Source organism: Podarcis filfolensis (genome assembly GCF_964270895.1).
Source record: "Podarcis filfolensis genome assembly, chromosome: 12".
NCBI lineage: Eukaryota > Metazoa > Chordata > Lepidosauria > Squamata > Lacertidae > Podarcis > Podarcis filfolensis.
The window spans coordinates 55,280,440-55,301,122 of record NC_139614.1 but is presented as its reverse complement, the minus strand read 5'-3'; the positions used below and the strand labels follow the sequence as shown (position 1 = coordinate 55,301,122).

At 46.6% G+C, this 20,683-nt stretch overlaps 1 protein-coding gene across 1 annotated transcript; it reads right to left on the bottom strand.

Annotated features, from left to right (window-relative positions):
* Positions 1-8,738: 8,738 nt before the first annotated feature.
* Positions 8,739-19,185, bottom strand: NDUFA4 (NDUFA4 mitochondrial complex associated). The gene is made up of 4 exons (XM_083580106.1): positions 19,008-19,185; positions 16,107-16,195; positions 12,564-12,624; positions 8,739-8,983 (listed from the first exon to the last, which is right to left on the bottom strand). Exons 1-4 carry the CDS (start codon positions 19,047-19,049, stop codon positions 8,927-8,929), a joined length of 249 nt encoding a protein of 82 aa, XP_083436232.1. The 5' UTR covers positions 19,050-19,185; the 3' UTR covers positions 8,739-8,926.
* Between the last annotated feature and the right edge of the window lie 1,498 nt (positions 19,186-20,683).

Sequence of the window (20,683 nt, the reverse complement as noted above, 5' to 3'; positions counted from 1 at the left end):
CCACCGGCTTAACTGGCCCTCGATTTGCTTGTGAACATTTTTTGTTTGTGTTAAGGAGGAGGGTCTTCTCAGAAAACGCCCTCCTTCAAATCCTCCAGATTGGCCTTCCTGTTGCTGTACTTTAGGAAATGGGAACTTTCCAGTCTTTTCTGTACATGCAGTCTGGCTGGGCATCTAGCAAGTGCCGCAAGCCAGAACGCCGTTCGCTCATCCTTGCACCAGCAGGACCGTGCTACCTGTAGCCAGCTAGATCTGTAACCATTAAACAGGCTTACCTGCGGTGGACAGCTCGATCCTCCGAGCTCTGCAGGTATGTGTGTGTCTTGACTAGACAGAAGGACTGCTTGCTCTCAAGTCAGTAGTCAGCGTGATGCTGGGGCTGATGGGAATTGGGGTCCGAAATATCTGGAGTGCACCAGATTGGCCCAGGCTTTTTTTGAGTTGATTCTCAGTGCTGGTGTCTGTTTGAGAAACCTCCCTTCTTCCGGGGCTGCAGGTTCAGGCCAGAGGCCCATCCAGTCCAGCAAGCAGATACCCCAGTGAGAAGCCTGCAGAGAAGGACTTGGGTGCAACAGGAATTCTTCCCCCCTTGCGATCTGGGGTAGCTCAGTTGGTAGAACAGGAGAGACTTAATCTAAGGGTCATGGGCAAGAAATAGGGGGGTGGACTAGATGACCCTTGCGGTCCCTTCCAGCTCTGATTCTGCGATCTGCAGTAGCTGGTATTCAGATGCACCCTCAGTTAAGGGGAAGCATAGCTGTGGTGAGTGACAGCCATTGCGTTGCCTTGTCCTGCCATTTGTTCCTGCTGCCGCGAGTTGATTGCAACTCTTCTCCAGAATCTAGGCCAGGCATAGGCAAACTCGGTCTTCCAGATGTTTTGGGACTAACTCCCATCATCCCTAGCTAACAGGTCCGTATAGTTAAAGCGATGGTTTTCCCAGTAGTGATGTGTGGAAGTGAGAGCTGGACCATAAAGAAGGCTGATAGCCAAAGAATGGATGCTTTTGAATTCTGGTGCTGGAGGAGACTCTGGAGAGTCCCATGGACTGCAAGAAGATCCAACCTCTCCATTCTGAAGGAAATCAGCCCTGAGTGCTCACTGGAAGGACAGATCCTGAAGCTGAGGCTCCAATACTCTGGCCACCTCATGAGAAGAGAAGACTGCCTGGAAAAGACCCTGATGTTGGGAAAGATGGAGGGCACAAGGAGAAGGGGACGACAGAGGACGAGATGGTGGGACAGTGTTCTCGAAGCTACCTGCATGAGTTTGACCAAACTGCAGGAGGCAGTGGAAGACAGGAGTGCCTGGCATACTCTGGTCCAGGGGGTCACAAAGAGTCGGACACGACTAAACAACAACCACAACAAACAGGACCAGTGGTCAGGGATGATGGGAATTGTAGTCTCAAAACATCTGGAGGGCCGAGCTTGCCTATGCATGGTCTAGGCAAACCGATGGGACCCTTACCCTTTATGGGTGAAGGCAGTCATCTCAAATATTTATTTTATTCCGGGTTCCATCTAATTCGTGAAGGAAAATGCCAGGTTTTTGGAGCACTTAGACTAAGGGTATACATTATGAGAGACACCTTGTTACTTATGTCCACCCAGCAGCGGTTTTGGAAAAGTTCCTATTGCCCTTCTCATAATTTTGCTCTGAAAAAGAGCAGATGTGATCCACCACCACTCCAGATATCTTTAAAGCCTTCCATTCCCAGTAGCTTGGACCCAAGCTGACCACGAAAGCAGAATTTGCTGGTGCAATCTACCTTGAGTTTGCCCAAAACATATCAACTTGCAGATCCCTCCCTCAAGAGTTCTAAAAAGAGGAGATTCCCCATTAACAGGGGTGGAGACCCTGTGTGGCCTTTCAGAGTTTGCTGGGCTATTAATTCCCACCACCCCTGGCCTTTAGCCATGCTGGTTTCTGGGGCTACCGAGAGTTGGAGTCCTACAAAATCTGGAGGAGCTCAGGTGTCCCCGTCCAGACCCCAACCCTGAGCTCTTAAAACCTTACCCATTTCTAACAGCAGACTTCTGGACTTTCATGAGTGTTAAAAATGTTAGACCCGGCTGTTTTGCTCCATCCATCCGCAGTGTTAAATTAGACTTGCCCTATACTGTGATTCATTTAAAAGTGCAGGAAAAGCTCCACCAGTGGTGTTGATGCTGTGAATCTCAACTTATAGGCAAGATGGCCTGAGTTTGTCTCACAGCTGTGTTTTCAGTGTTTTCGTCTCTGGGACTCGCCTTTCAGAAACGGATCCCTAAATACATTATTTTCAACCATATGTCTGCATGGTTAGTATTGCAGCTACCGCAACCTGTTCTCTTATCAGGCCACGACTCTCTTAGAGCGTGGTGCAAGATGGCAGGATCGATCCCAGTACGAGACAGCTTGCATATTCCTGTATTGCAAGGGGTTGGACTAGACCAGGGTTTCTCAAACTTGGGTCTCCAGCTGTTTTTGGACTACAACTCCCATCATCCTTAGCTAGTCAGGGATGATGGGGATTGTAGTCCAAAAACTGTTGGGAGACCCAAGTTTGGGAAACCTTGGCTAGATGATCCACAAGGTCCATTCTAACAAGGCATTTCTTGGAATCTGTCACCCAGTGGTGTGCCCAGTAATCCGGAGACCTTTTCCAGATGAGCAAATGGGCATAAATTGAAGATCGCCTTCGTAATACCGGGATTAAATGTGCTAAAACTGGGGTGGGAAACCTTTCGCCTTCCAGATGTTGTTGGGCCACAACTCTCCACCCAATCCCTGATCAGTGGGGCTGCTGGGAGTCCAGCAGCATTTGAACCCACCCCTTCAGCAAAAGTAGCTGCTCCAAATCTACTCGAAATTCACCTGCCTTGAAGATTGCGACTCTCCACTTGTCCACCCAAGCAGGTAAAGAATGCAGACTTCCACGTTGATGGCTTTTCCCTTTTTAAAAAAAAAATAAATAAATATTGGGACCGACTTGAAAACCTTACAGCGCACAACCCCTATCCATGTCTACTCAGAAGTAAATCCGGCCAAATTCAGTGGGACTTACTCCCAGGTGAGAGGGTTTTAAATTGCTGCCTCAATCTCGACACCTTTGTTTCATGGGACAGGATGAAGCAGAACCTGTAAAGGTAAAGGGACTCCTGGCTGTTAGGTCCAGTCTTGGCCGACTCTGGGGTTGCGGCACTCATCTCGCTTTACTGGCCGAGGGAGCTGGCATACAGCTTCCGGGTCATGTGGCCAGCATGACTAAGCTGCTTCTGGAGAACCAGAGCAGCGCACGGAAACACCATTTACCTTCCCGCTGGAGTGGTACCTATTTATCTACTTGCATTTTGATGTGCTTTCGAACTGCTAGGTTGGCAGGAGCAGGGTCTGAGCAACGGGAGCTCGTCCCATTGTGGGGATTCGAACCACCGACCTTCTGGTCGGCAAGCCCTAGGCTCCTAATTGGCGGTCGCTCAGGTACAGAGCATCTGTTGTTCGTGCAGCAGGTCCCAATTTCGAATCCTGAACGGCATCTCTGGGAGAGAGCCTGGTCTCAAATCTCCAGTCAAGGTAGACAACACTGGTATAAGCTTTCTAGAGGTTCCTGTATTTAAAACCATGGGGAAAAGGTAGGTTTTGTGGACATCCATGGTTAATCCAAGGTTAAAAGTGTTACGAGGCTTCAAGGCTGCAGTGTTTTAAGTTTGATTTCCTCTGTGCGGTTTGAGAATCCCTGCCCGTTTTAAGAAAAACAGTTCTACTTGAAAGCGAGCCCTGTGCGATTCAGTGGGGCTTGCTCCCAGGTAAGCGGGGCTAGGATTGCAGCCTTGAAACGTCACTGCTTTGCTCCAGTGCGCCGCAAGTTGCAAGCGAATATCCTCAGGTTTTAATTGAGCACCGGTGAAGAAAATCTTGTTACTAGGCTTTCAGTCTTGGGGGGGGGGGGCTTTCTCTTGGCGGGGACAGAGCAGCCCTTCTGAGGCAGAAGGACCATTTTGCAAGTGCTCTAACCCAAGCAATCTTCAGCGCATGGAGGGTGCATGTGTAAGAGAGAAACTGCAGGAGCCAGATAATAGTGAGTAGGTTTAAAAATGAAGTTGCAGCTGCAAAGTATTAGCCCGCCCTGGAAAGAAAAAAATACCCTGATAATGTAACTAGATTTTATTGTGCAGAAAGGCTTATACCCAATTTAAGGGAGAGAAATGAACATTTTGCCAGCCACAAACAATGGGAGTGACATGGAGCTTGGCAGTTTGCTTGGAGGATAAATGGAAGCATTTTGCAGATGTCAATATGATGATGCAAAATCCCTAACCTTTAAGAAAAACAAGGGGTGAGTTTTAAGATTGCAGTCAGAAAACTTAACTGTATTTAATAATCGCTACGATACTGGTAGAGAGCTAATGAGACAGAGAGAGAGAAAGCAACTAAATAAATCTGAAAAACTGATAGTTGGAAAATATATTAATATAGATCTATTATTTCAAATACAATTATAGTTGGGATAGCGGCATAGATCTGTTACTTAGAGATGTAAATGTTTTGAATAAGAGAGCAGATGTACTGAATATATTTGTTTCACGGAGCAGAGGAGAATAATGTGCTCATAACAAAGAACTTTTTTGTTCCGTTTGTAAACTAGGGAAGATTTTAAGATGTTTATCAGCAATAAACATTTTTAGTAGATCTAACGGCTTTGCAACTTTTAAAAAGTTTGTCTGGTACTTTGAGGGGCATGCTGATCTTGAGAGAAACACGTTATACACCCGCATTTCAAAGATAAGGAGGATAACCGTAACGCCTGCTACCACTTGACCGAATTCAGTGGCAGGCAGTTCCAGAGGCAAAAGCAGGCCGAGCAAAACACCTGGAGGGCACCAGGTTGGCAAAGGCCGATCTCTCTCTACCACTGATGTCAGAGTCAAACAGGTGACCCAGTTTCTGCTTCACTCCTTTCACTATCCTACTGTTAATGTAGAAGTAGCTTCTCCCAAGAGATCTCTTGCAGGTACCACACTTACCAAATCCAGTTTTGCTGTCGGGGTATGAACGATTGGGGCAAGGTGACCCAAATTCCCGTGTTTTGCTGAGGTTGGGAAATGGTACGACTCATGCAACACATTGGCGACTAATATACACACAATAATTACCAAAATAATTATACATTCTTTATCAATCTAATGAGAAAAATACAAAACCTTGTGCAAACCCACAGAGACTTGCAAACTACCCAACCTAAGATGAACTTATAATGTCTGATTTCAAGGGATTTTTCAAATGCTTAACTCAGTCTTGTTTTCTTTATCTTTTTAGGTAAGTTCATGAAGATACCAACAAAAGGTAAGTTCGGTGTTCACAATACCGAGAGATGCTAGTGAAGTTCTAGCTGGATGTTAATGAAGTTGTAGAGACAGGGTGTCGGCGTTTTGCACCTGTTTCGCCCTGGCAGTCCAAGTAATCTAGAGGCCGCTGTTCACCCCCAATGGGGCCCTTTAACTGGGGCTCGCAGGTAGCCCACTCCCAATATAGTTTTCTGGGCTTCTTCAGTTGTCTAAACTCAAAGCCTTGATACGTATATTGATATTCAATTTCATGGAGATTGCTATTTCTTGGTTTAAGCTTAAGCTAAGCAAATCAGTCTCTTAAGCTTAAGCCAAGAAATAGTATTCTCTCTGAAATTGAGTATCAACATACCAGGGCGAAACAGGTGCAAAACGCCGGCACCCTGTCGTCTACAACTTCATTAACATCCATCTACAACTCCACTAGAATCTCTCGGTATTGTGAACAACACCATACTTACCTTTTGTTGGTATCTTCATGACCTTACCTAAAAAGATAGAGAACAAGACTGAGCCTAAGCATTTGAAAAATCCATTGAAATCAGACAGAAGTTCAGCTTAAGTTGGGTAGTTCGCAAGTCTCTGTGGCTTTGTATGAGGTTTTGTATTTTTCTCAGAAGATTGATAAAGAATGTATAATCATTTTGGTAATTACAGTGGTGCCTCGCAGGATGAAAAGAATCCGTTCTGCGAGTCTCTTCGTCTAGCGGTTTTTTCGTTTTTTCGTCTTTCGAAGCAAGCCCATTGACGGATTAGCGGATTAGCGCTATTAGCGGCTTTTAGCAGATAAGCGGCTTAGCGGCTTAGAAAAAGGGGGGCGGGAGGAAAAAAAACCGCAGGAACTCGCAAGACATTTTCGTCTTGCGAAGCACCTCCAAAACGGAAAACTCTTTCGTCTTGCGAGTTTTCCGTCTTGCGAGGCATTCGTCTTGCGGGGCACCACTGTATTGTGTATATTAGTTGCCAACGTGTTGCATGAGTCGTACTACTACTAACGGCAGCACACGTTGCATTTTTCTAGCATTAGAGGTTGGGAAATGGGCTGGGCTGTAGCTCTCCAGGCTTCAACTAGGAGTTTCCGCGGTCGACTTTCCCATGAAGAAAATCAGCGTTGGAGAAAAGAAGCACTCAGTATTTGCACTTGCTGTGCATAATTCTAGTTGTCAAAAAAAGCAGTGGTCGTTACTGGATCAGCCTGCTCTGGTGTGACATGGCTTTTGTGTGGTCAACAATCTGCTACGGGATGTGCTGTTTTCAGGTGGAGAGCCACATTCCCATTCCAGACAACTTTTCAGGGGCCACATTCCAGTGGCAGGCAGTTCCAGAGGCAAAAGCGGGCCAGGCACCGAGATGAGCATTTTACCTTGGTACAGGAAGGTTGCCATTTCAGACCATCCCTCTCCATCGTCGATCTAGGCAAGCGTGGGGCACTCTGAGAGCTCAAGGGCAAATTCCAGCCAGGCTAAAACACTAGAGGTGGTAGAAAGGTAGGGCTGGTGAGGGGTGAAGAAGAGGAGTCATGTTTGGGGGGGGGAGTCATGAGACCCAGAAAGAGAGAGCTGGAGGACTGCATTTGAACCCCCTCACCCCAATGCTCGAGCACTCCAGCCCCCAAACAGGCTGCCCCTCTCTCAACTAAGCAACAACAGGCAAAAATGCCCCTAACAAAAATTTAAAAATGAAATGAGCAGCAGCATTCATGGACTTTCTTCTTTCCATATTTTAAAATTATTTTCTAGGTGGTTTGAGTAGAAATTATGTTTCCCAAATCCCCTTGGCAAAAGAGCATTTGTAAAAAAAGACACTCCTTTTAAATCCTGGTTGACGGGTCAAAAATTTAGGAGGAATGTTAAAGCACAAGATCTGAAGGAGCGTTTCCACCCCCATCGTTCTGCCCGGACACTGAGGTCCAGCTCCGAGGGCCTTCTGGCGGTTCCCTCCCTGCGAGAAGCGAAGCTACAGGGAACCAGGCAGGGGGCCTTCTCGGTGGTGGTGCCCATCCTGTGAAACGCCCTCCCACCAGATGTCAAGGAAACAAACAACTATCTGACTTTTAGAAGACATCTGAAGGCAGCCCTGTTTAGGGAAGCTTTTAACATTCGATTAATTATTGTGAGTTGTTGTCCCAAAAGAGAACGGGGGGTGCGGTCTCCTAACAATTCTCCGTCTCTTGGCAGCTGTAAGGAGGGATGTTGTCCATCGGCAGCTAGCGGTGGCGCCTAGGTGAAGCCAGGTTCACATCTGGATAAAACCACCCTCGGGTGGATGCCATTTGAACTCAATTTCTGTGTATCAGTTCCTGAGAATTGCAAGTGCTGTTGTGCTCAGATTCTGCTTGCGATTTGTACACAGGCATCTGTGAGAACAGGATGCTGAACCTGGGCCAATGGCTTCACCCAGGAGGCTTTCTTACGTTACCAAGGAAGAATCATTTAACATAGCACTTAAATAAGTGCAGCAAGTTTCAGAAAGTCCGATAATGCACTCCCAAATCAGAAATTCTGAAACCATTCCAGCACCATGCCATTTTACTTTTCCTCTGCATCTCTTATCTGAACTATTTACTGGCAGTTTCTGCGAGTATCTTTTTTTCCTATTTATTTTTATTTTGTAACCATTTCTCCCTTTCTGAGGAAGGAACAAAAACATTTAAAGTTCTCAGTGTCCCTGACTTAAGATTCCCACACCTCAGCTCTGCCTACCAAGCGCTCACTGGCTTATAAATAAATAATTAAATTATTATTATTATTATTATTAATTTTTATTATTTTATTTTATGCCTTTCAACTGTAGTGAGACCAGAAGAGGACCATTTCATTGTTGGACTGGCAAAAGCTTAAGCGTCATGAACTTGCTATTCAGACACAAGGATTTTGTTTTAGTCATTTACTTTTATTTTTGATCACTTGATACCACAGCTCTCTCAAAAATGGCAAAGGCTACAATCTCACCTACATGGGAGGAAGCCCCACTGAATTCAGTAGGACTTACTTCCAAGTAGACATTGGGTGCAGTGATGCTACAAGGCAGCTACTTAAGCTTTCTCCTTCCTTCTGCAACATAAAAGATGTTATACCCCAATCAATTTATACCCCAATCAATTCTCTTAAGTCTATGCTGAAGATCAGCAAAAGTATCAGAATTCTGCTATTTTCCAACATAAGCTACACTTGAAATACAGCTTCCCTGCTCTTTAGTAAATGCATTTTAGAAAAAAGAACATGAGAGTGCTTATTTTTAACTGAGGATTTCACATCAGTCAAGGCTGACAGCTTTTTATTTTTAGGCACTGGCGTACGGCTACAAGCCACAAATATTTATGATAAATTATTTCAACTCTGCCCTCCCATCAAATTCACGCAGCTGCCTGTGTCAGGAAACTCTTGCGCCGCAAAAAGAAAAAAAGTGTTAAGATTTCAAGCTTTAGGTTTTATTAGGGTCCCAACAAGCTCTGTCGCAAAACATGATTTAAGTGCGTTGTGCAATCAGTTTTAACATTTCCTGGATGATTTAAGCGTACGAGTTGTGCGGATGGCTTCTGGAAGACCTAAACCACTTCATCTTGTGCAGCTTGTAGAAGGGAGAATGTTTGCTCTTCAGAAATCTGGGCGATCCTTTTTCAGCTTGTCGTAGTCCACGTTCACCGCATAGAACTGGAAGAGGGAAGCACAGCTGTTAGGATGAAAATCCTATCGTACAAAGGGTTACCTTGGACTACTGCCATGCGCTCTACGTGGGGCTACCTTTGAAGGTGACTCGGAAACTACAATTAATCCAGAATGCGGCAGCTAGACTGGTAACTGAAGTGGTCGCCGAGACCATATAACACTGGTCCTGAAACATTGGCTCCCAGTACATTTCCGAGCACAATTCAAAGTGCTGGCGCTGACCTTTCAAGCCCTAAACGACCCAGTATACCTGAAGGAGCACCTCCACCCCCATCGTTCTGCCTTGACACAGAGGTCCAGCGCTGAGGGCCTTCTGGCAGTTCCCTCCCTGCGAGAAGTGAAGTTACAGGGAACCGGGCAGAGGGCCTTCTCGGTGGTGGCACCCGCCCTGTGGAACGCCCTCCCATCAGATGTCAAGGAGATAAAGATCAACACAACTTTTAGAAGACATCTGAAGGCAGCCCTGTATCAGGAAGTTTTTAATGTCTGACATTATTTTTTATATTTTGCTGTAAGCCGCCCATAGCAGCTGGGGAAATCCAGCCAGATGGGCAGGGTATAAGTAATAAAAGTATTGTTCTTGATTTAACTAAGAGAAAAGTTATGAACGAAGCGCACGAGCAAGATGTAGTGTGTGCAGCACTTCATGTTTTACTGGAAAACCTTAGGTCACTGTTACTTGGAAGGTAGGGCCTTGGGGGAACAGTCCCCCCTTGGGTCCACTCCTTGGCTATAAATAGGAGATCTGACTTACGACTTCAGCACTGCCGTTACAGAGTGACAGCGCCACCAAAATTTCACCATTGCAACCAGCTGTTTCATTTCCACTTACCTTGGATCCCAAACGCCTTGCGAGTCAAACGTTTTGGCTCCTGAATGCCACAAACCCGGAAGTGAGTGTTCCGGTTTGCGAACCTTCTTTGGAACCCGAACGTCCAACGCAACGTCCGTGGCTTCCAATTGGCTGCAGCAGCTTCCTGCAGCCAATCAGAAGCGGCGCCTTGGTTTCTGAACATTTTGGAAGTCAAACGGACTTCCAGAGCAGATTCTGAGGTACCACTGTATTTGAAAGACAGGTCACTGAGTATATAAACCCTGAAGCCCAAACGAAGCTTCTGTTTTTCTTTAGGTCTCAGTCGTTTGAGAGCTGTAGATCACAAAATGGTGAAAGATGATTTTGTGAAAGCCTAGAACGCAGCACTCCGTTTTAGGCTATTTTATTTCAGTGGACTCAAGAAAGGCTTAATTCTCCTCTGGATTGCATCAAAAGTTTTTGAACTCCCAGAACAAGCCTTTAAACCTTTTAACAGCTCAAGTTGTACCCAAATGGTGACATTATGCAAGACTAGACACCTCGTTTTCATTGTCTTTCCTTACTCTCTGCACCTGGCTCCCCACTGAAAATCATCTGCCGGGGGTTGTGAAGTAGCCCAGAATGCAAGCCTAAAGTTTCATAGTTTTGCAGAATAAATAGTAATCTCCTCTGACAGTAGGAGGTCAGAAATGTACACGATCTTAGTTGCCCTGTTCTCCAGATTGCAGACAATCTGAACACATGTCAAGACTTTTGGATCACTATATTAGGATAAGCTAAGGTTATAGGGCTGGCAGCCAGTTTAACCAACTAAATTTGCAGCATATTACGAGCTTTATGCAAATCTGTACACATCTGCATATAAATAAAAGTTTAAGAAACAGATTGGTGTTTAAATAATGCATGCCACTGTTGTTGGAGAGAGGCCTTTAACAAAGCCATTTTCCCTTCTCACTCAAAGGTGAAACTTAACACCTGCAGGTAATAAAGCCTTTATAGTTAATTGGTTTTTAAATTAAATCAGGAGCACCTGCTTAAATATCAGCTAAACGTTGCATCCTTATTCAGGATGCACGAACACATTAACACAGATTTATTTTCCAGGCTGCTGGTTGCCTTTCCTGGATCTCTGAGTAACGTTTACATTGCAAGAGTTTGTACGTTTTGTTTAGAACGCAACACTAAACATCTCAAGTTATTTAAAGCACCGGTTCTCAAAGTGTTCTCATTTTCACATGCCTCTGGCCTCTTTTAGCAACACAGCCGGACAACAGCTTTTATACAAAGCCTAATATGGGAGAAACAGAGCTTTCTGCTCTCTTTGGCAGACAAGAGCTGGGATGCCTTAAATATCACACAGTTGTGCAAGGGCAGGCAGAAGTATTTTCAGAGCTGAACTGCAAGAAACTGGGTAAGTGCCTAGGAGCCCCAAACAGGCAGTTAATATTACAATTCTTCTGTCTCGCACACACTGAAATTATACCCCATTGGTTCAGTAGGAGGAAAAGATCTCGAATCATTCAACTTGAATGGGCTTAAAAGCAATTTTGCAGGAAGAATCACGAGTCAATGGCAGCAACTCAGGGATCTATCATGCTGATTCAGTCAGAGTTGAGAAGATTGAACTGGAGGGGAGAGTGAAGAATCATACAAGGGACCCGAGGGTCATCTAGTCCAACCCCCTGAAATGCTGTGATCACACATTATTAACCACCTTTCATCCATGAACAACCATAGTTTAGAGGTCCCGGGCGCCAAGGAAGTCCCTGAGTTAGAAGGTTTTCCCATCCCAGAAATAAGCTGGGAGGAAGGAATAAAATATTAGGCATCTAAGAAATGATCATATTTTCCCAGCCCATCTAAATGATGGTCCGCATTAACAGACTTGAGGTGGTTTGGGACCAAATATGTGTACCATGGCTTAGGGCCCTCGTATTTACAGGACCGCCTCTCCTGGTCTGCCCCGCAGAGGACCTTAAGGTCCATGAATAACCATAGTTTAGAGGTCCCAGGCCCTAAGGAAGTCAGAATATCCTCCACCAGGGCCAGGGCCTTTTCAGTGATGGCTCCGACCTGGTGGAATGCTCTGTCCCATGAGACCAGGGCCCTTAAGGATTTAACTTCCGTCGGGCCTGTAAGACAGAGCTATTCCACCTGGCCTTTAATCTGAATTCAGCCTGATCTTTTATTTCCCTTCCCTTCCCCTTTTATGAATATTACCCGCTCTGAGACCCCACAGCTAATTCTCCCCTGGCCTCCTTGCTGGCCCAAATAGGACCAATTCAGTCAGCTAGCCCTGGGGATTATCTAATGCTTATTTCCCCTAAATTGATTTTTGAATTTTACTGTTATTCATGTTTTTACACTGTATTTTATGCTGCTTTTATAATTAAGTGTTTTAAATTTGTTGTTAGCCGCCCTGAGCCCGGTTTCTGAACCGGGAAGGGCGGCGTAGAAATAATACATGATCATCATCATCATCATCCATAGATCTCAAGGAGGTTCACTGGTGTATATTAAATGTCACCAAGAAAAAATGGTGCCTCAACCTTTTGCTGTGGCAACCATAACCGAGGTTTAAGGCGCTATTTGGTGATTAGCTTAAATATCTGAGTTGGATTTCTACTCCCATCATTCCTAATCAGTGGATGGGAATTGGAGTCCATCAACCTCTGCTGGACACCAGACTCCCCATTCCTGGCCTATAGGATAACCAGCACTATAACCCTAGTTAAGTATTTTGTACCATACCTTGTACTGGTCATTGGGTCCCAGCTTGTTCCAAGGCTCTGGGTTGTTCTTTCTGTCCCAACTAGGCAGAGAAACGTGACAAGAGGCAGACAGCAGTCAGTACATCTTTGTAAGAAGGAGAAAAACCTACAGCATAAAGCATAACCGCTCTACCCAACTGTTGGCACGAGGTTCTCATCAATTTAATGATCATGGCCTCCTCAATGCCACCAGAAGCGCACACTTCTTTTATAATGTGGGATGTAAAAAACAAGCCCACCGTATCACAAGTATTAGTAAAACTCCTTTAAGGTAAAGGTAAAGGGACCCCTGACCATTAGGTCCAGTCGTGGCCGACTCTGGGGTTGCGGCACTCATTTCGCTTTATTGGCCGAGGGAGCTGGCGTACAGCTTCCGGGTCATGTGGCCAGCAGGACTAAGCCGCTTCTGGCGAACCAGAGCAGCGCATGGAAACGCCGTTTACCTTCCCACCGGAGCGGTACCTATTTATCTACTTGCACTTTGAGGTGCTTTCGAACTGCTAGGTTGGCAGGAGCAGGGACCGAGCAACGGGAGCTCACCCTGTCGCTGGGATTTGAACCGCCGACCTTCTGATTGGAAAGTCCTAGGCTCTGTGGTTTAACCCACAGCACCACCCGCATCCCTCCTTTAAAGCCAGTTAAAGCACCACGAAGCCACCATGTCAAAAGTTCCATTACAGTCATGCCTCGGGTTACAGACGCTTCAGGTTGTGCGTTTTTGGGATACGGATGCGCCAAAACCCGGAAATACAGGAATGGGTTACTTCCGGGTTTCGGCACTCGCACATGCACAGAAACGCTAAATCGCTCTTTGCGCATAAGCCCCGAATCGCAACCCGCGCATGTGCAGACGTGGCGCTGCAGGTTGCGAACGTGCCTCCCGTACGGATTATGTTCGCAACCCGAGCGTCCACTGTATCTTGATATACCACATATGAACATGTACAACTGATGAAGTCCAGGAGGGCGAAACAGGGCATCATTCTGGAAATCCTTGTCAAGATTCTGTGGCACTGTAGTTAAGTTCCCATTTGGATTTTATGAACATACAAAGACATACGTGGAACAGAAACTAGCAGATATTTGGACTCTATGAATGAACTGATCTATTGGGACTTCTGTTTACATTGTTTTACTTTATGTGTTGATTATGTGCAAGAGGAGTATTTGATACTGTGATAAAATACAGAAGAGAATTGTTTATGTGGATGCATAGCCGGTTACATTTTGGTGTGTTTGGCAACCCAATCCTACACTTCTGGGATGCGGGTGGTGCTGTGGTCTAAACCACTGAGCCTCTTGGGCTTGCCGATCGGAAGGTCGGCGGTTCGCATCCACGTGATGGTGGTGAGCTGCCATTGCTCTGTCCCAGCTCCTGCTAACCTAGCAGTTCGAAAGCATGCCAGTGCAAGTAGATAAGTAGGTCCCACTGTGGCAGGAAGGTAAACAGCGTTTCTGTGCGCTCTGGTTTCCGTCACGATGTCCCGTTGCGCCAAAAGCGGTTTCGTCATGCAGCCACATGACCCAGAAAACTGTCTGTGGACAAACGCTGGCTCCCTCGCGTGAAAGCGAGATGAGCGCTACCACACCATAGTCGCCTTTGACTGGGCTTAACCATCCAGGGGTCCTTTACCTTTTACCTACACTTTCTCCATGGCAGGCTTCTGCTAGTCTTTGTGCTTTCTGCACACACAGTTAATTGGCTTTACAGTCATACCTCGGGTTACAGACACTTCAGGGTGTGTGTTTTCGGGTTGCGCACTGTGCCGAACCCGGAAGTACCATAACATGCGCAGAAACACCAAATCGCAACCTGCGTGTGCGCACACACAACGCTGCAGGTTGTGAACGCTGTGGGTTGCGAATGTGTCTCCCGCACAGATCATGTTCGCAACTCAAGCATCCACTGTACTCTCTTCCAATATACCCTTTTAGCTATGCTGTACTGCTCATTGCAATGCCTTGGATACAACTCAGCTGAGGAATGGCAATGCTATTATGGCCTCGGCCCAGGATACCTGAAGTAGCGTCTCCACCCCCATCGTTCTGCCCGGATGCTGAGGTCCAGCGCCGAGGGCCTTCTGGCGGTTCCCTCCCTGCGAGAAGCGAGGTTACAGGGAACCAGGCAGAGGGCCTTCTCGGTGGTGGCGCCCGCCCTGTGGAACGCCCTCCCAGCAGATGTCAAAGAGAACAACAACTACCTGACATTCAGAAGACATCTTAAGGCAGCCCTGTTCAGGGAAGTTTTTAATGTGTGATATTTTAGTGTATTTTTGGTTTCTATGGAAGCTGCCCAGAGTGGCTGGGGAAACCCAGCCAGATGGGCGGGGTACAAATAATAAATTATTATTATTATTATTATTATTATTATTATTATTGATTTTCTTGCTCTAAAGCTAAGAAGCTGATGCTAATGTTTTGCTGTGGTTTTATAATTGGTTGGAAGCTGCCCAGAATAGCTGGGGCAACCCAGTCAGATGGGAGCCATATAAATTTGATTATTATACTACCTCTGCAGCAGAGCATGCCATATTTTATTCAGGTGGTGCTTTAAGATGGCAACACTTAAAAGAAGTGGCAAAAGGTCTGCAACCTAGAAGCTTGGAAGGATACTCATCAGCCTGACCCTGCCATGCCACCAATCCCTGCCGCTGGGTTCCAAGATGCTTTTCGGTGGCAGTGTCGCTTCTGAAAGAAGCAAGCTCACATCCACTTAGGTAATTTTGAGTAAAGTAAAGCAGTGTGCAGCTGCCACAGATAGGAGTCAAGCTTAGGTCCCCTTCAAAAGCGCTGTCTCGTATTCATCCGTGAAGGACACCTGGGGCGAGCACGTGACGTGGTTTTGTGGGGGTGGCAATTGTCAGCACCCTGCCAAGGGCTCCCCAAAGCAACTACTGTACAGTGGACGCTTGGGTTGTGAACGTGATCTGTGCGGGATGCACGTTCGCAACCCGCAGGATTCGCAACCCGCAGCAGCGCATCTGCACACACGTGGGTTGCAATTCGGTGCTTCTGCGCAGTCCCCGAAACCCAGAACTAACCTGTTCTGGTACTTCTGGGTTTCGGTGGGTACGTAACCTGAAAAAACGCAACCCGAAGCGTCTGTAACCCAAGGTATGACTGTACTCTATTCCGAACTTAAAAATGGAAAGCGTAATGCTGGTGGTCAACAAAAGAGGTTTAAAGACTGTCTCAAGGCAAATCTTTAAAAATGTAGTATAAACACCGACAATTGGGAAACACTGGCCTGCGAGCGCTCCAATTGGAGAACAGCCTTTACTAAAGGTGTCATGGGCTTTGAAGACACTTGAACTCAGGACGCAAGGGAGAAATGTGCTAAGAGGAAGGCAAGCTTGGCAAACCCTCACCATGATCAACTCCCACCCGGACACCTATGTGGAAGGACATGTGGATCCAGAATTGGCCTCCACAGTCACTTACGGACTCACTGTTAAAACCGTGTTTAGGGAAGACAATCTTACTCGGCTACGAGGGATCGCTGAAGTAAGAAAGGCTGACTTACCAGACATCAGGATTGCGAAGAGCAAGGCGCATGACGTAGAGGCCCGCGCCGGTCCCTCCAATTCCAATAAAGATGAACAGAGGAATCAACTGCGATAAACAGAATGTTTTGAGATCAAAAGCGGAAGTTGAATACCAGGATAAGTCGCCATCGCATGTTTGAACAGAAGGGGAATGTGTCAGACCCCAAAGCAGGTAACCTGATGTCCTTAAAGGGATGAGGATATGGAAGGGAAAGAACAGGGGGGAGATATGTGCAAAGGGAAAGTTGTCACTGGTAGGGGCACAAATTCAAAACCACCTGCGTCCATGTTTTCTGTCCAAGAATCATAGAATCATAGAGTTGGAAGAGACCACAAGGGCCATCGAGTTCAACCCCCTGCCAAGCAGGAAACACCATCAGAGCACTCCTGACATATGGTTGTCAAGCCTCTGCTTAAAGACCTCCAAAGAAGGAGACTCCACCACACTCCTTGGCAGCAAATTCCACTGTCAAACAGCTCTTACTGTCAGGAAGTTCTTCCTAATGTTTAGGTGGAATCTTCTTTCTTGTAGTTTGGATCCATTGCTCCGTGTCCGCTTCTCTGGAGCAGCAGAAAACAACCTTTCTCCCTCCTCTATGTGACATCCTTTTATATATTTGAACATGGCTATCATATCACCCCTTAACCTCCTCTTCTCCAGGCTAAACATGCCCAGCTCCCTTAGCCGTTCCTCATAAGGCATCGTTTCCAGGCCTTTGACCATTTTGGTTGCCCTCCTCTGGACACGTTCCAGTTTGTCAGTGTCCTTCTTGAACCGTGGTGCCAAGATACCATGGCCCCATCAGGATGACCTCCCATGACAAAGTGTGGGTGAGAGAGGTCAACTATGAATCACACCTCCACACACAAGCAACCCTCTGGGCAGGCAACATGCCTCTTCCGTCTGCTCCCAGGTTGTTAACTGTTTTTTAGGTCTCACGTCGCAAATTTTATTTACGAGAGAATTTCTAACCTGCCTTTCTTCCAAAGAGGTTAACCTGGGGAGGTTATATTAGAACAAAACGCAAGAGAATAAAAGCAATTCAACACTGCTTGTACAAAACAGATAAAAGCATAGCACACCCCCATGAACCACCTGGGCTCTCATCTGCAGCAGAAACAAAATTCCTATTACCTGCCTGCCCACCCAAAAATCCCAGGCAAAGAGGTTCGTTTTCACAGGGTATCAATGCAGATGTTGTTGAAAGCCATCGCCATCAGCATAGCCAACGGTCAGAGATGATGGTAGTTGGACCAACAACATGTGGAAGGCACCAAGTTGAGGACAGCTGACACAAACCTCTTTGTTGGGTCTCTTTTGGCAGCGGGAGCTAGCAAAATTAAGGAGATGTTGGTAGAAACACAGTGCTGCTGGCAAACCTGCCTGAGAAAGTGGTCTGCAAAGGCATTTTAAGAGCTCAAAAGAATTAACATCACAGAGGCCAAGAGAAGGGGAGGAAGCAGCTCCCAGGCTCTGCAAAGCCCAGAAAGCTGAATTGTCCTTCTCTTACCAAGGGAAATCCATTCTTTTCTAAAGTACCTTTGGAGGGGGGAGGGGACATTGCCCTAAATTTTTTTGCATCCTAACCCTTTAGACTAAAACAATACAAGCCTATTCACTCATTTATCTGTGCCTATTATTCATTGACAAGTTTTATATTTCTTATTGTATGCTATGTTTACCTCTCCACCCACTACAGAGAAGAAGGGCGGTTTAGGAGTGTTGCTGTTGCTTAAACATAAAACGAAATTTGTTGCAACCTGCTTTGGTTTTTCTAGCATAACTAAACAATAAAACAGAATTCTGTTGCCATCTGGGGTTTCCCCTCCTCCCTTGCATGCCTAAAAAAAAAAAAGGATTTGTTGCAATCTGTTTCCTTTCCTCGCATAATTAAAAGCAAAGGAGAATTTGTTGCAATCTGGGTTTCCCTCCCCACTCCCTTTGCATACCTAAAAATAAAACAAGAGAGGATTTGTTGCAATCGGTTTCCTTTCCTCCAGTAATTAAAAGTAAAGGAGAATTCGTTGCAACCTGGGGTTTGTTTGTTTTTTTGTTCCTTTGCAACAAATCCTATCTTTTTTCTTTTTAGGTATGCAAAGGAAAACAAAAACAAAAAAGACCCCCCACCATTGCAACAAATTCCCCTTTGCCTTTTTAATTGCGCGAGGACAGAAAGCAGATTGCAACAAATCCTATCTTTTTTTTAAGGTATGCCATCTGTTTAGGTATGCAATTAAAAAGGCAAAGGGGAATTTCTTGCAATGTGGGAGTTTATTTTTTGTTTTGTTTTCCTTTGCATACCTAAAAAAAGAAAAAAAGAGAATTTCTTGCAATTTGTGGGGTTTCTTTGTTTTTGTTTTCCTTTGCATACCTAAAAAAAGAAGAAAAAAATAGAATTTCTTGCAATCTGTGGGGTTTCTTTGTTTTCCTTCGCATACCTAAAAAGGAGATTTTTCTTGCAATCTGTGGAGTTTCTTTGTTTTGGTTTTCCTTTGCATACCTAAAAAAAGGAGGATTTCTTGCAATCTGTGGAGTTTCTTTGTTTTTGTTTTCCTTCGCATACCTAAAAAAAGAGGATTTCCTGCAATCTATGAGGTTTCTTTCTTTTTGTTTTCCTTTGCATACCGTTAAAAAAAGGCGGGGGGGGGGGGAATGAGGATTTCTTGCCGTCTGTGTCTCGCAATCTTCCTCGCGCGAGGAACAAAATTCGAAATAAAAGAGGAGGATGCAATAAAAAGGGGAAAGGAGGCGGCTGGGGTTGGGGGAGAAGCAGAATACGACTGGGCTCCCCCCTCCCCCCCTATAGCGCTCCCTTCGCCTCAGGAAACAAACCCCTCCCCCCTCCCCGCCCGCCTATAACGCTCCCTCCGGGACTCACGCTCGGGTGCTTCTTCGCGTGGGTGAGCATGAGGCGGAACATGGCGGCGGCGGCGGCCCGGACGGCGTCGAAGGAGGAGCTGCAGCGGCGACGACGACAACCCCGACCGTCCCTTTTTTCCTTCTGCCTCAGCGGCCGCCTGACGAGCGCCCAATGTCACTCGAGGACCCCGCCGAGGACCCCTCTCGGGCTGCCCCGGAAACCGCCTGCCGGGAAAGGAAGCGCTTTGCCGCCCCGAGCGACGCGCTCCGAAGTAAACCAGCCGTTAGAAAAACGCTGAGGCGGGCGCCCGGCTCGAATAAGTCGATCCCTGTCCCCCCCGTTCGCGTCGAAGGGAATGCAGGCAGCTGGGTAGACAGCTACAAAGAAAGGCGCGGAGAGGAGGCAGGCGGCGGGCCGCCGCTAGGGGTCGCCGGACTACAACTCCCGCCGCGGCGGACTGTCGGCGGCGGCGGCTGGGGCTGCTGGGAGTTGGAGTCCGGAGATAGCTGGCGGGCTGGTTTGCTGCGTGTGGCTGGAGGGAGGCAAAGGAAGGAGGTGGGGCGCTGCACACGCCCCCTGCAGGCTTGGCGGGCGTTGTGCATCTGGCAGGTGCCGGAGACTTGGAGGAAAGGAGGATTCGTGATGGATTTGCAGGACTTTTGCACGGCCTCGACCCCCAGAATTACACACCACTGTAGCACCCTGCTTGTGGTTAACGCTTAGCTGGAATGAAATATTCAACGCAGCAATAGAGAAATTAAAATAATAATTTATTTGTCAGACAAATAAATGAGAGACACAGTGGTATATGGTATATGGTATATGGTAGATGGTGACAGCAGCCACGAAATTAAAAGACGCCTGCTTCTTGGGAGAAGGGCAATGACAGGCCTAGACAGCATCTTGAGAAGTAGAGACGTCACCTTGCCAACAAAGGTCCGTATAGTTAAAGCCATGGTTTTCCCAGTAGTGATGTATGGAAGTGAGAGCTGGACCATAAAGAAGGCTGATCGCCGAAGAATTGATGCTTTTGAATTATGGTGCTGGAGAAGACTCTTGAGAGTCCCATGGACTGCAAGAAGATCAAATGCATCCATTCTTAATGAAATCAGCCCTGAGTGCTCACTGGAAGGACAGATTGTGAAGCTGAGGCTCCAGTACTTTGGCCACCTCATGAGAAGAGAAGACTCCCTGGAGAAGACACTGATGCTGGGAAAGATGGAGGGCACAAGGAGAAGGGGGCGACAGAGGATGAGATGGTTGGATAGTGTTTTCGAGGTTACCAGCATGAGTTTGACTAAACTGCGGGAGGTAGTGGAGGACAGAGGTGCCTGGCGTGCTCTGGTCCATGGGGTCACGAAGAGTCGGACACGACTAAACGACTAAACAACAACAACAACAACATGGTTACCAAAGCTCTGCCCACTCCAGCCCTGATGGTCAGCACTTATATTCCCTCAGCCCAGCCCCCTTGCTCCTCCTTTGGCTGCCTCTGTCCCATCAGCCTGGTTGAAATTCCTATTGGCTGTTTGCTAGAACCAATCATAAAAGATACACCCATTTCCTATTGCCTTTTATGGGAGACAAAGAGCTATATTTCCTTCTATCTATAAATGGCAAACAAGTAGCCATATATCTTACATTTGCCTCTACAAGGCACCTTAATTACCAGCTCACCTTTTGCCCTATTGCCC

Bases quoted from the DNA above. Each gene is read 5' to 3' on its own strand.
- NDUFA4 (XM_083580106.1), bottom strand. From the start codon at position 19,049: ATGTTCCGCCTCATGCTCACCCACGCGAAGAAGCACCCGAGC. The intron at 16,196-19,007 runs GTGAGTCCCGGA...TGTTTATCGCAG, and splicing joins ACGCGAAGAAGCACCCGAGC to TTGATTCCTCTGTTCATCTT. The intron at 12,625-16,106 runs GTAAGTCAGCCT...TTCTCTGCCTAG, and splicing joins CTTCGCAATCCTGATGTCTG to TTGGGACAGAAAGAACAACC.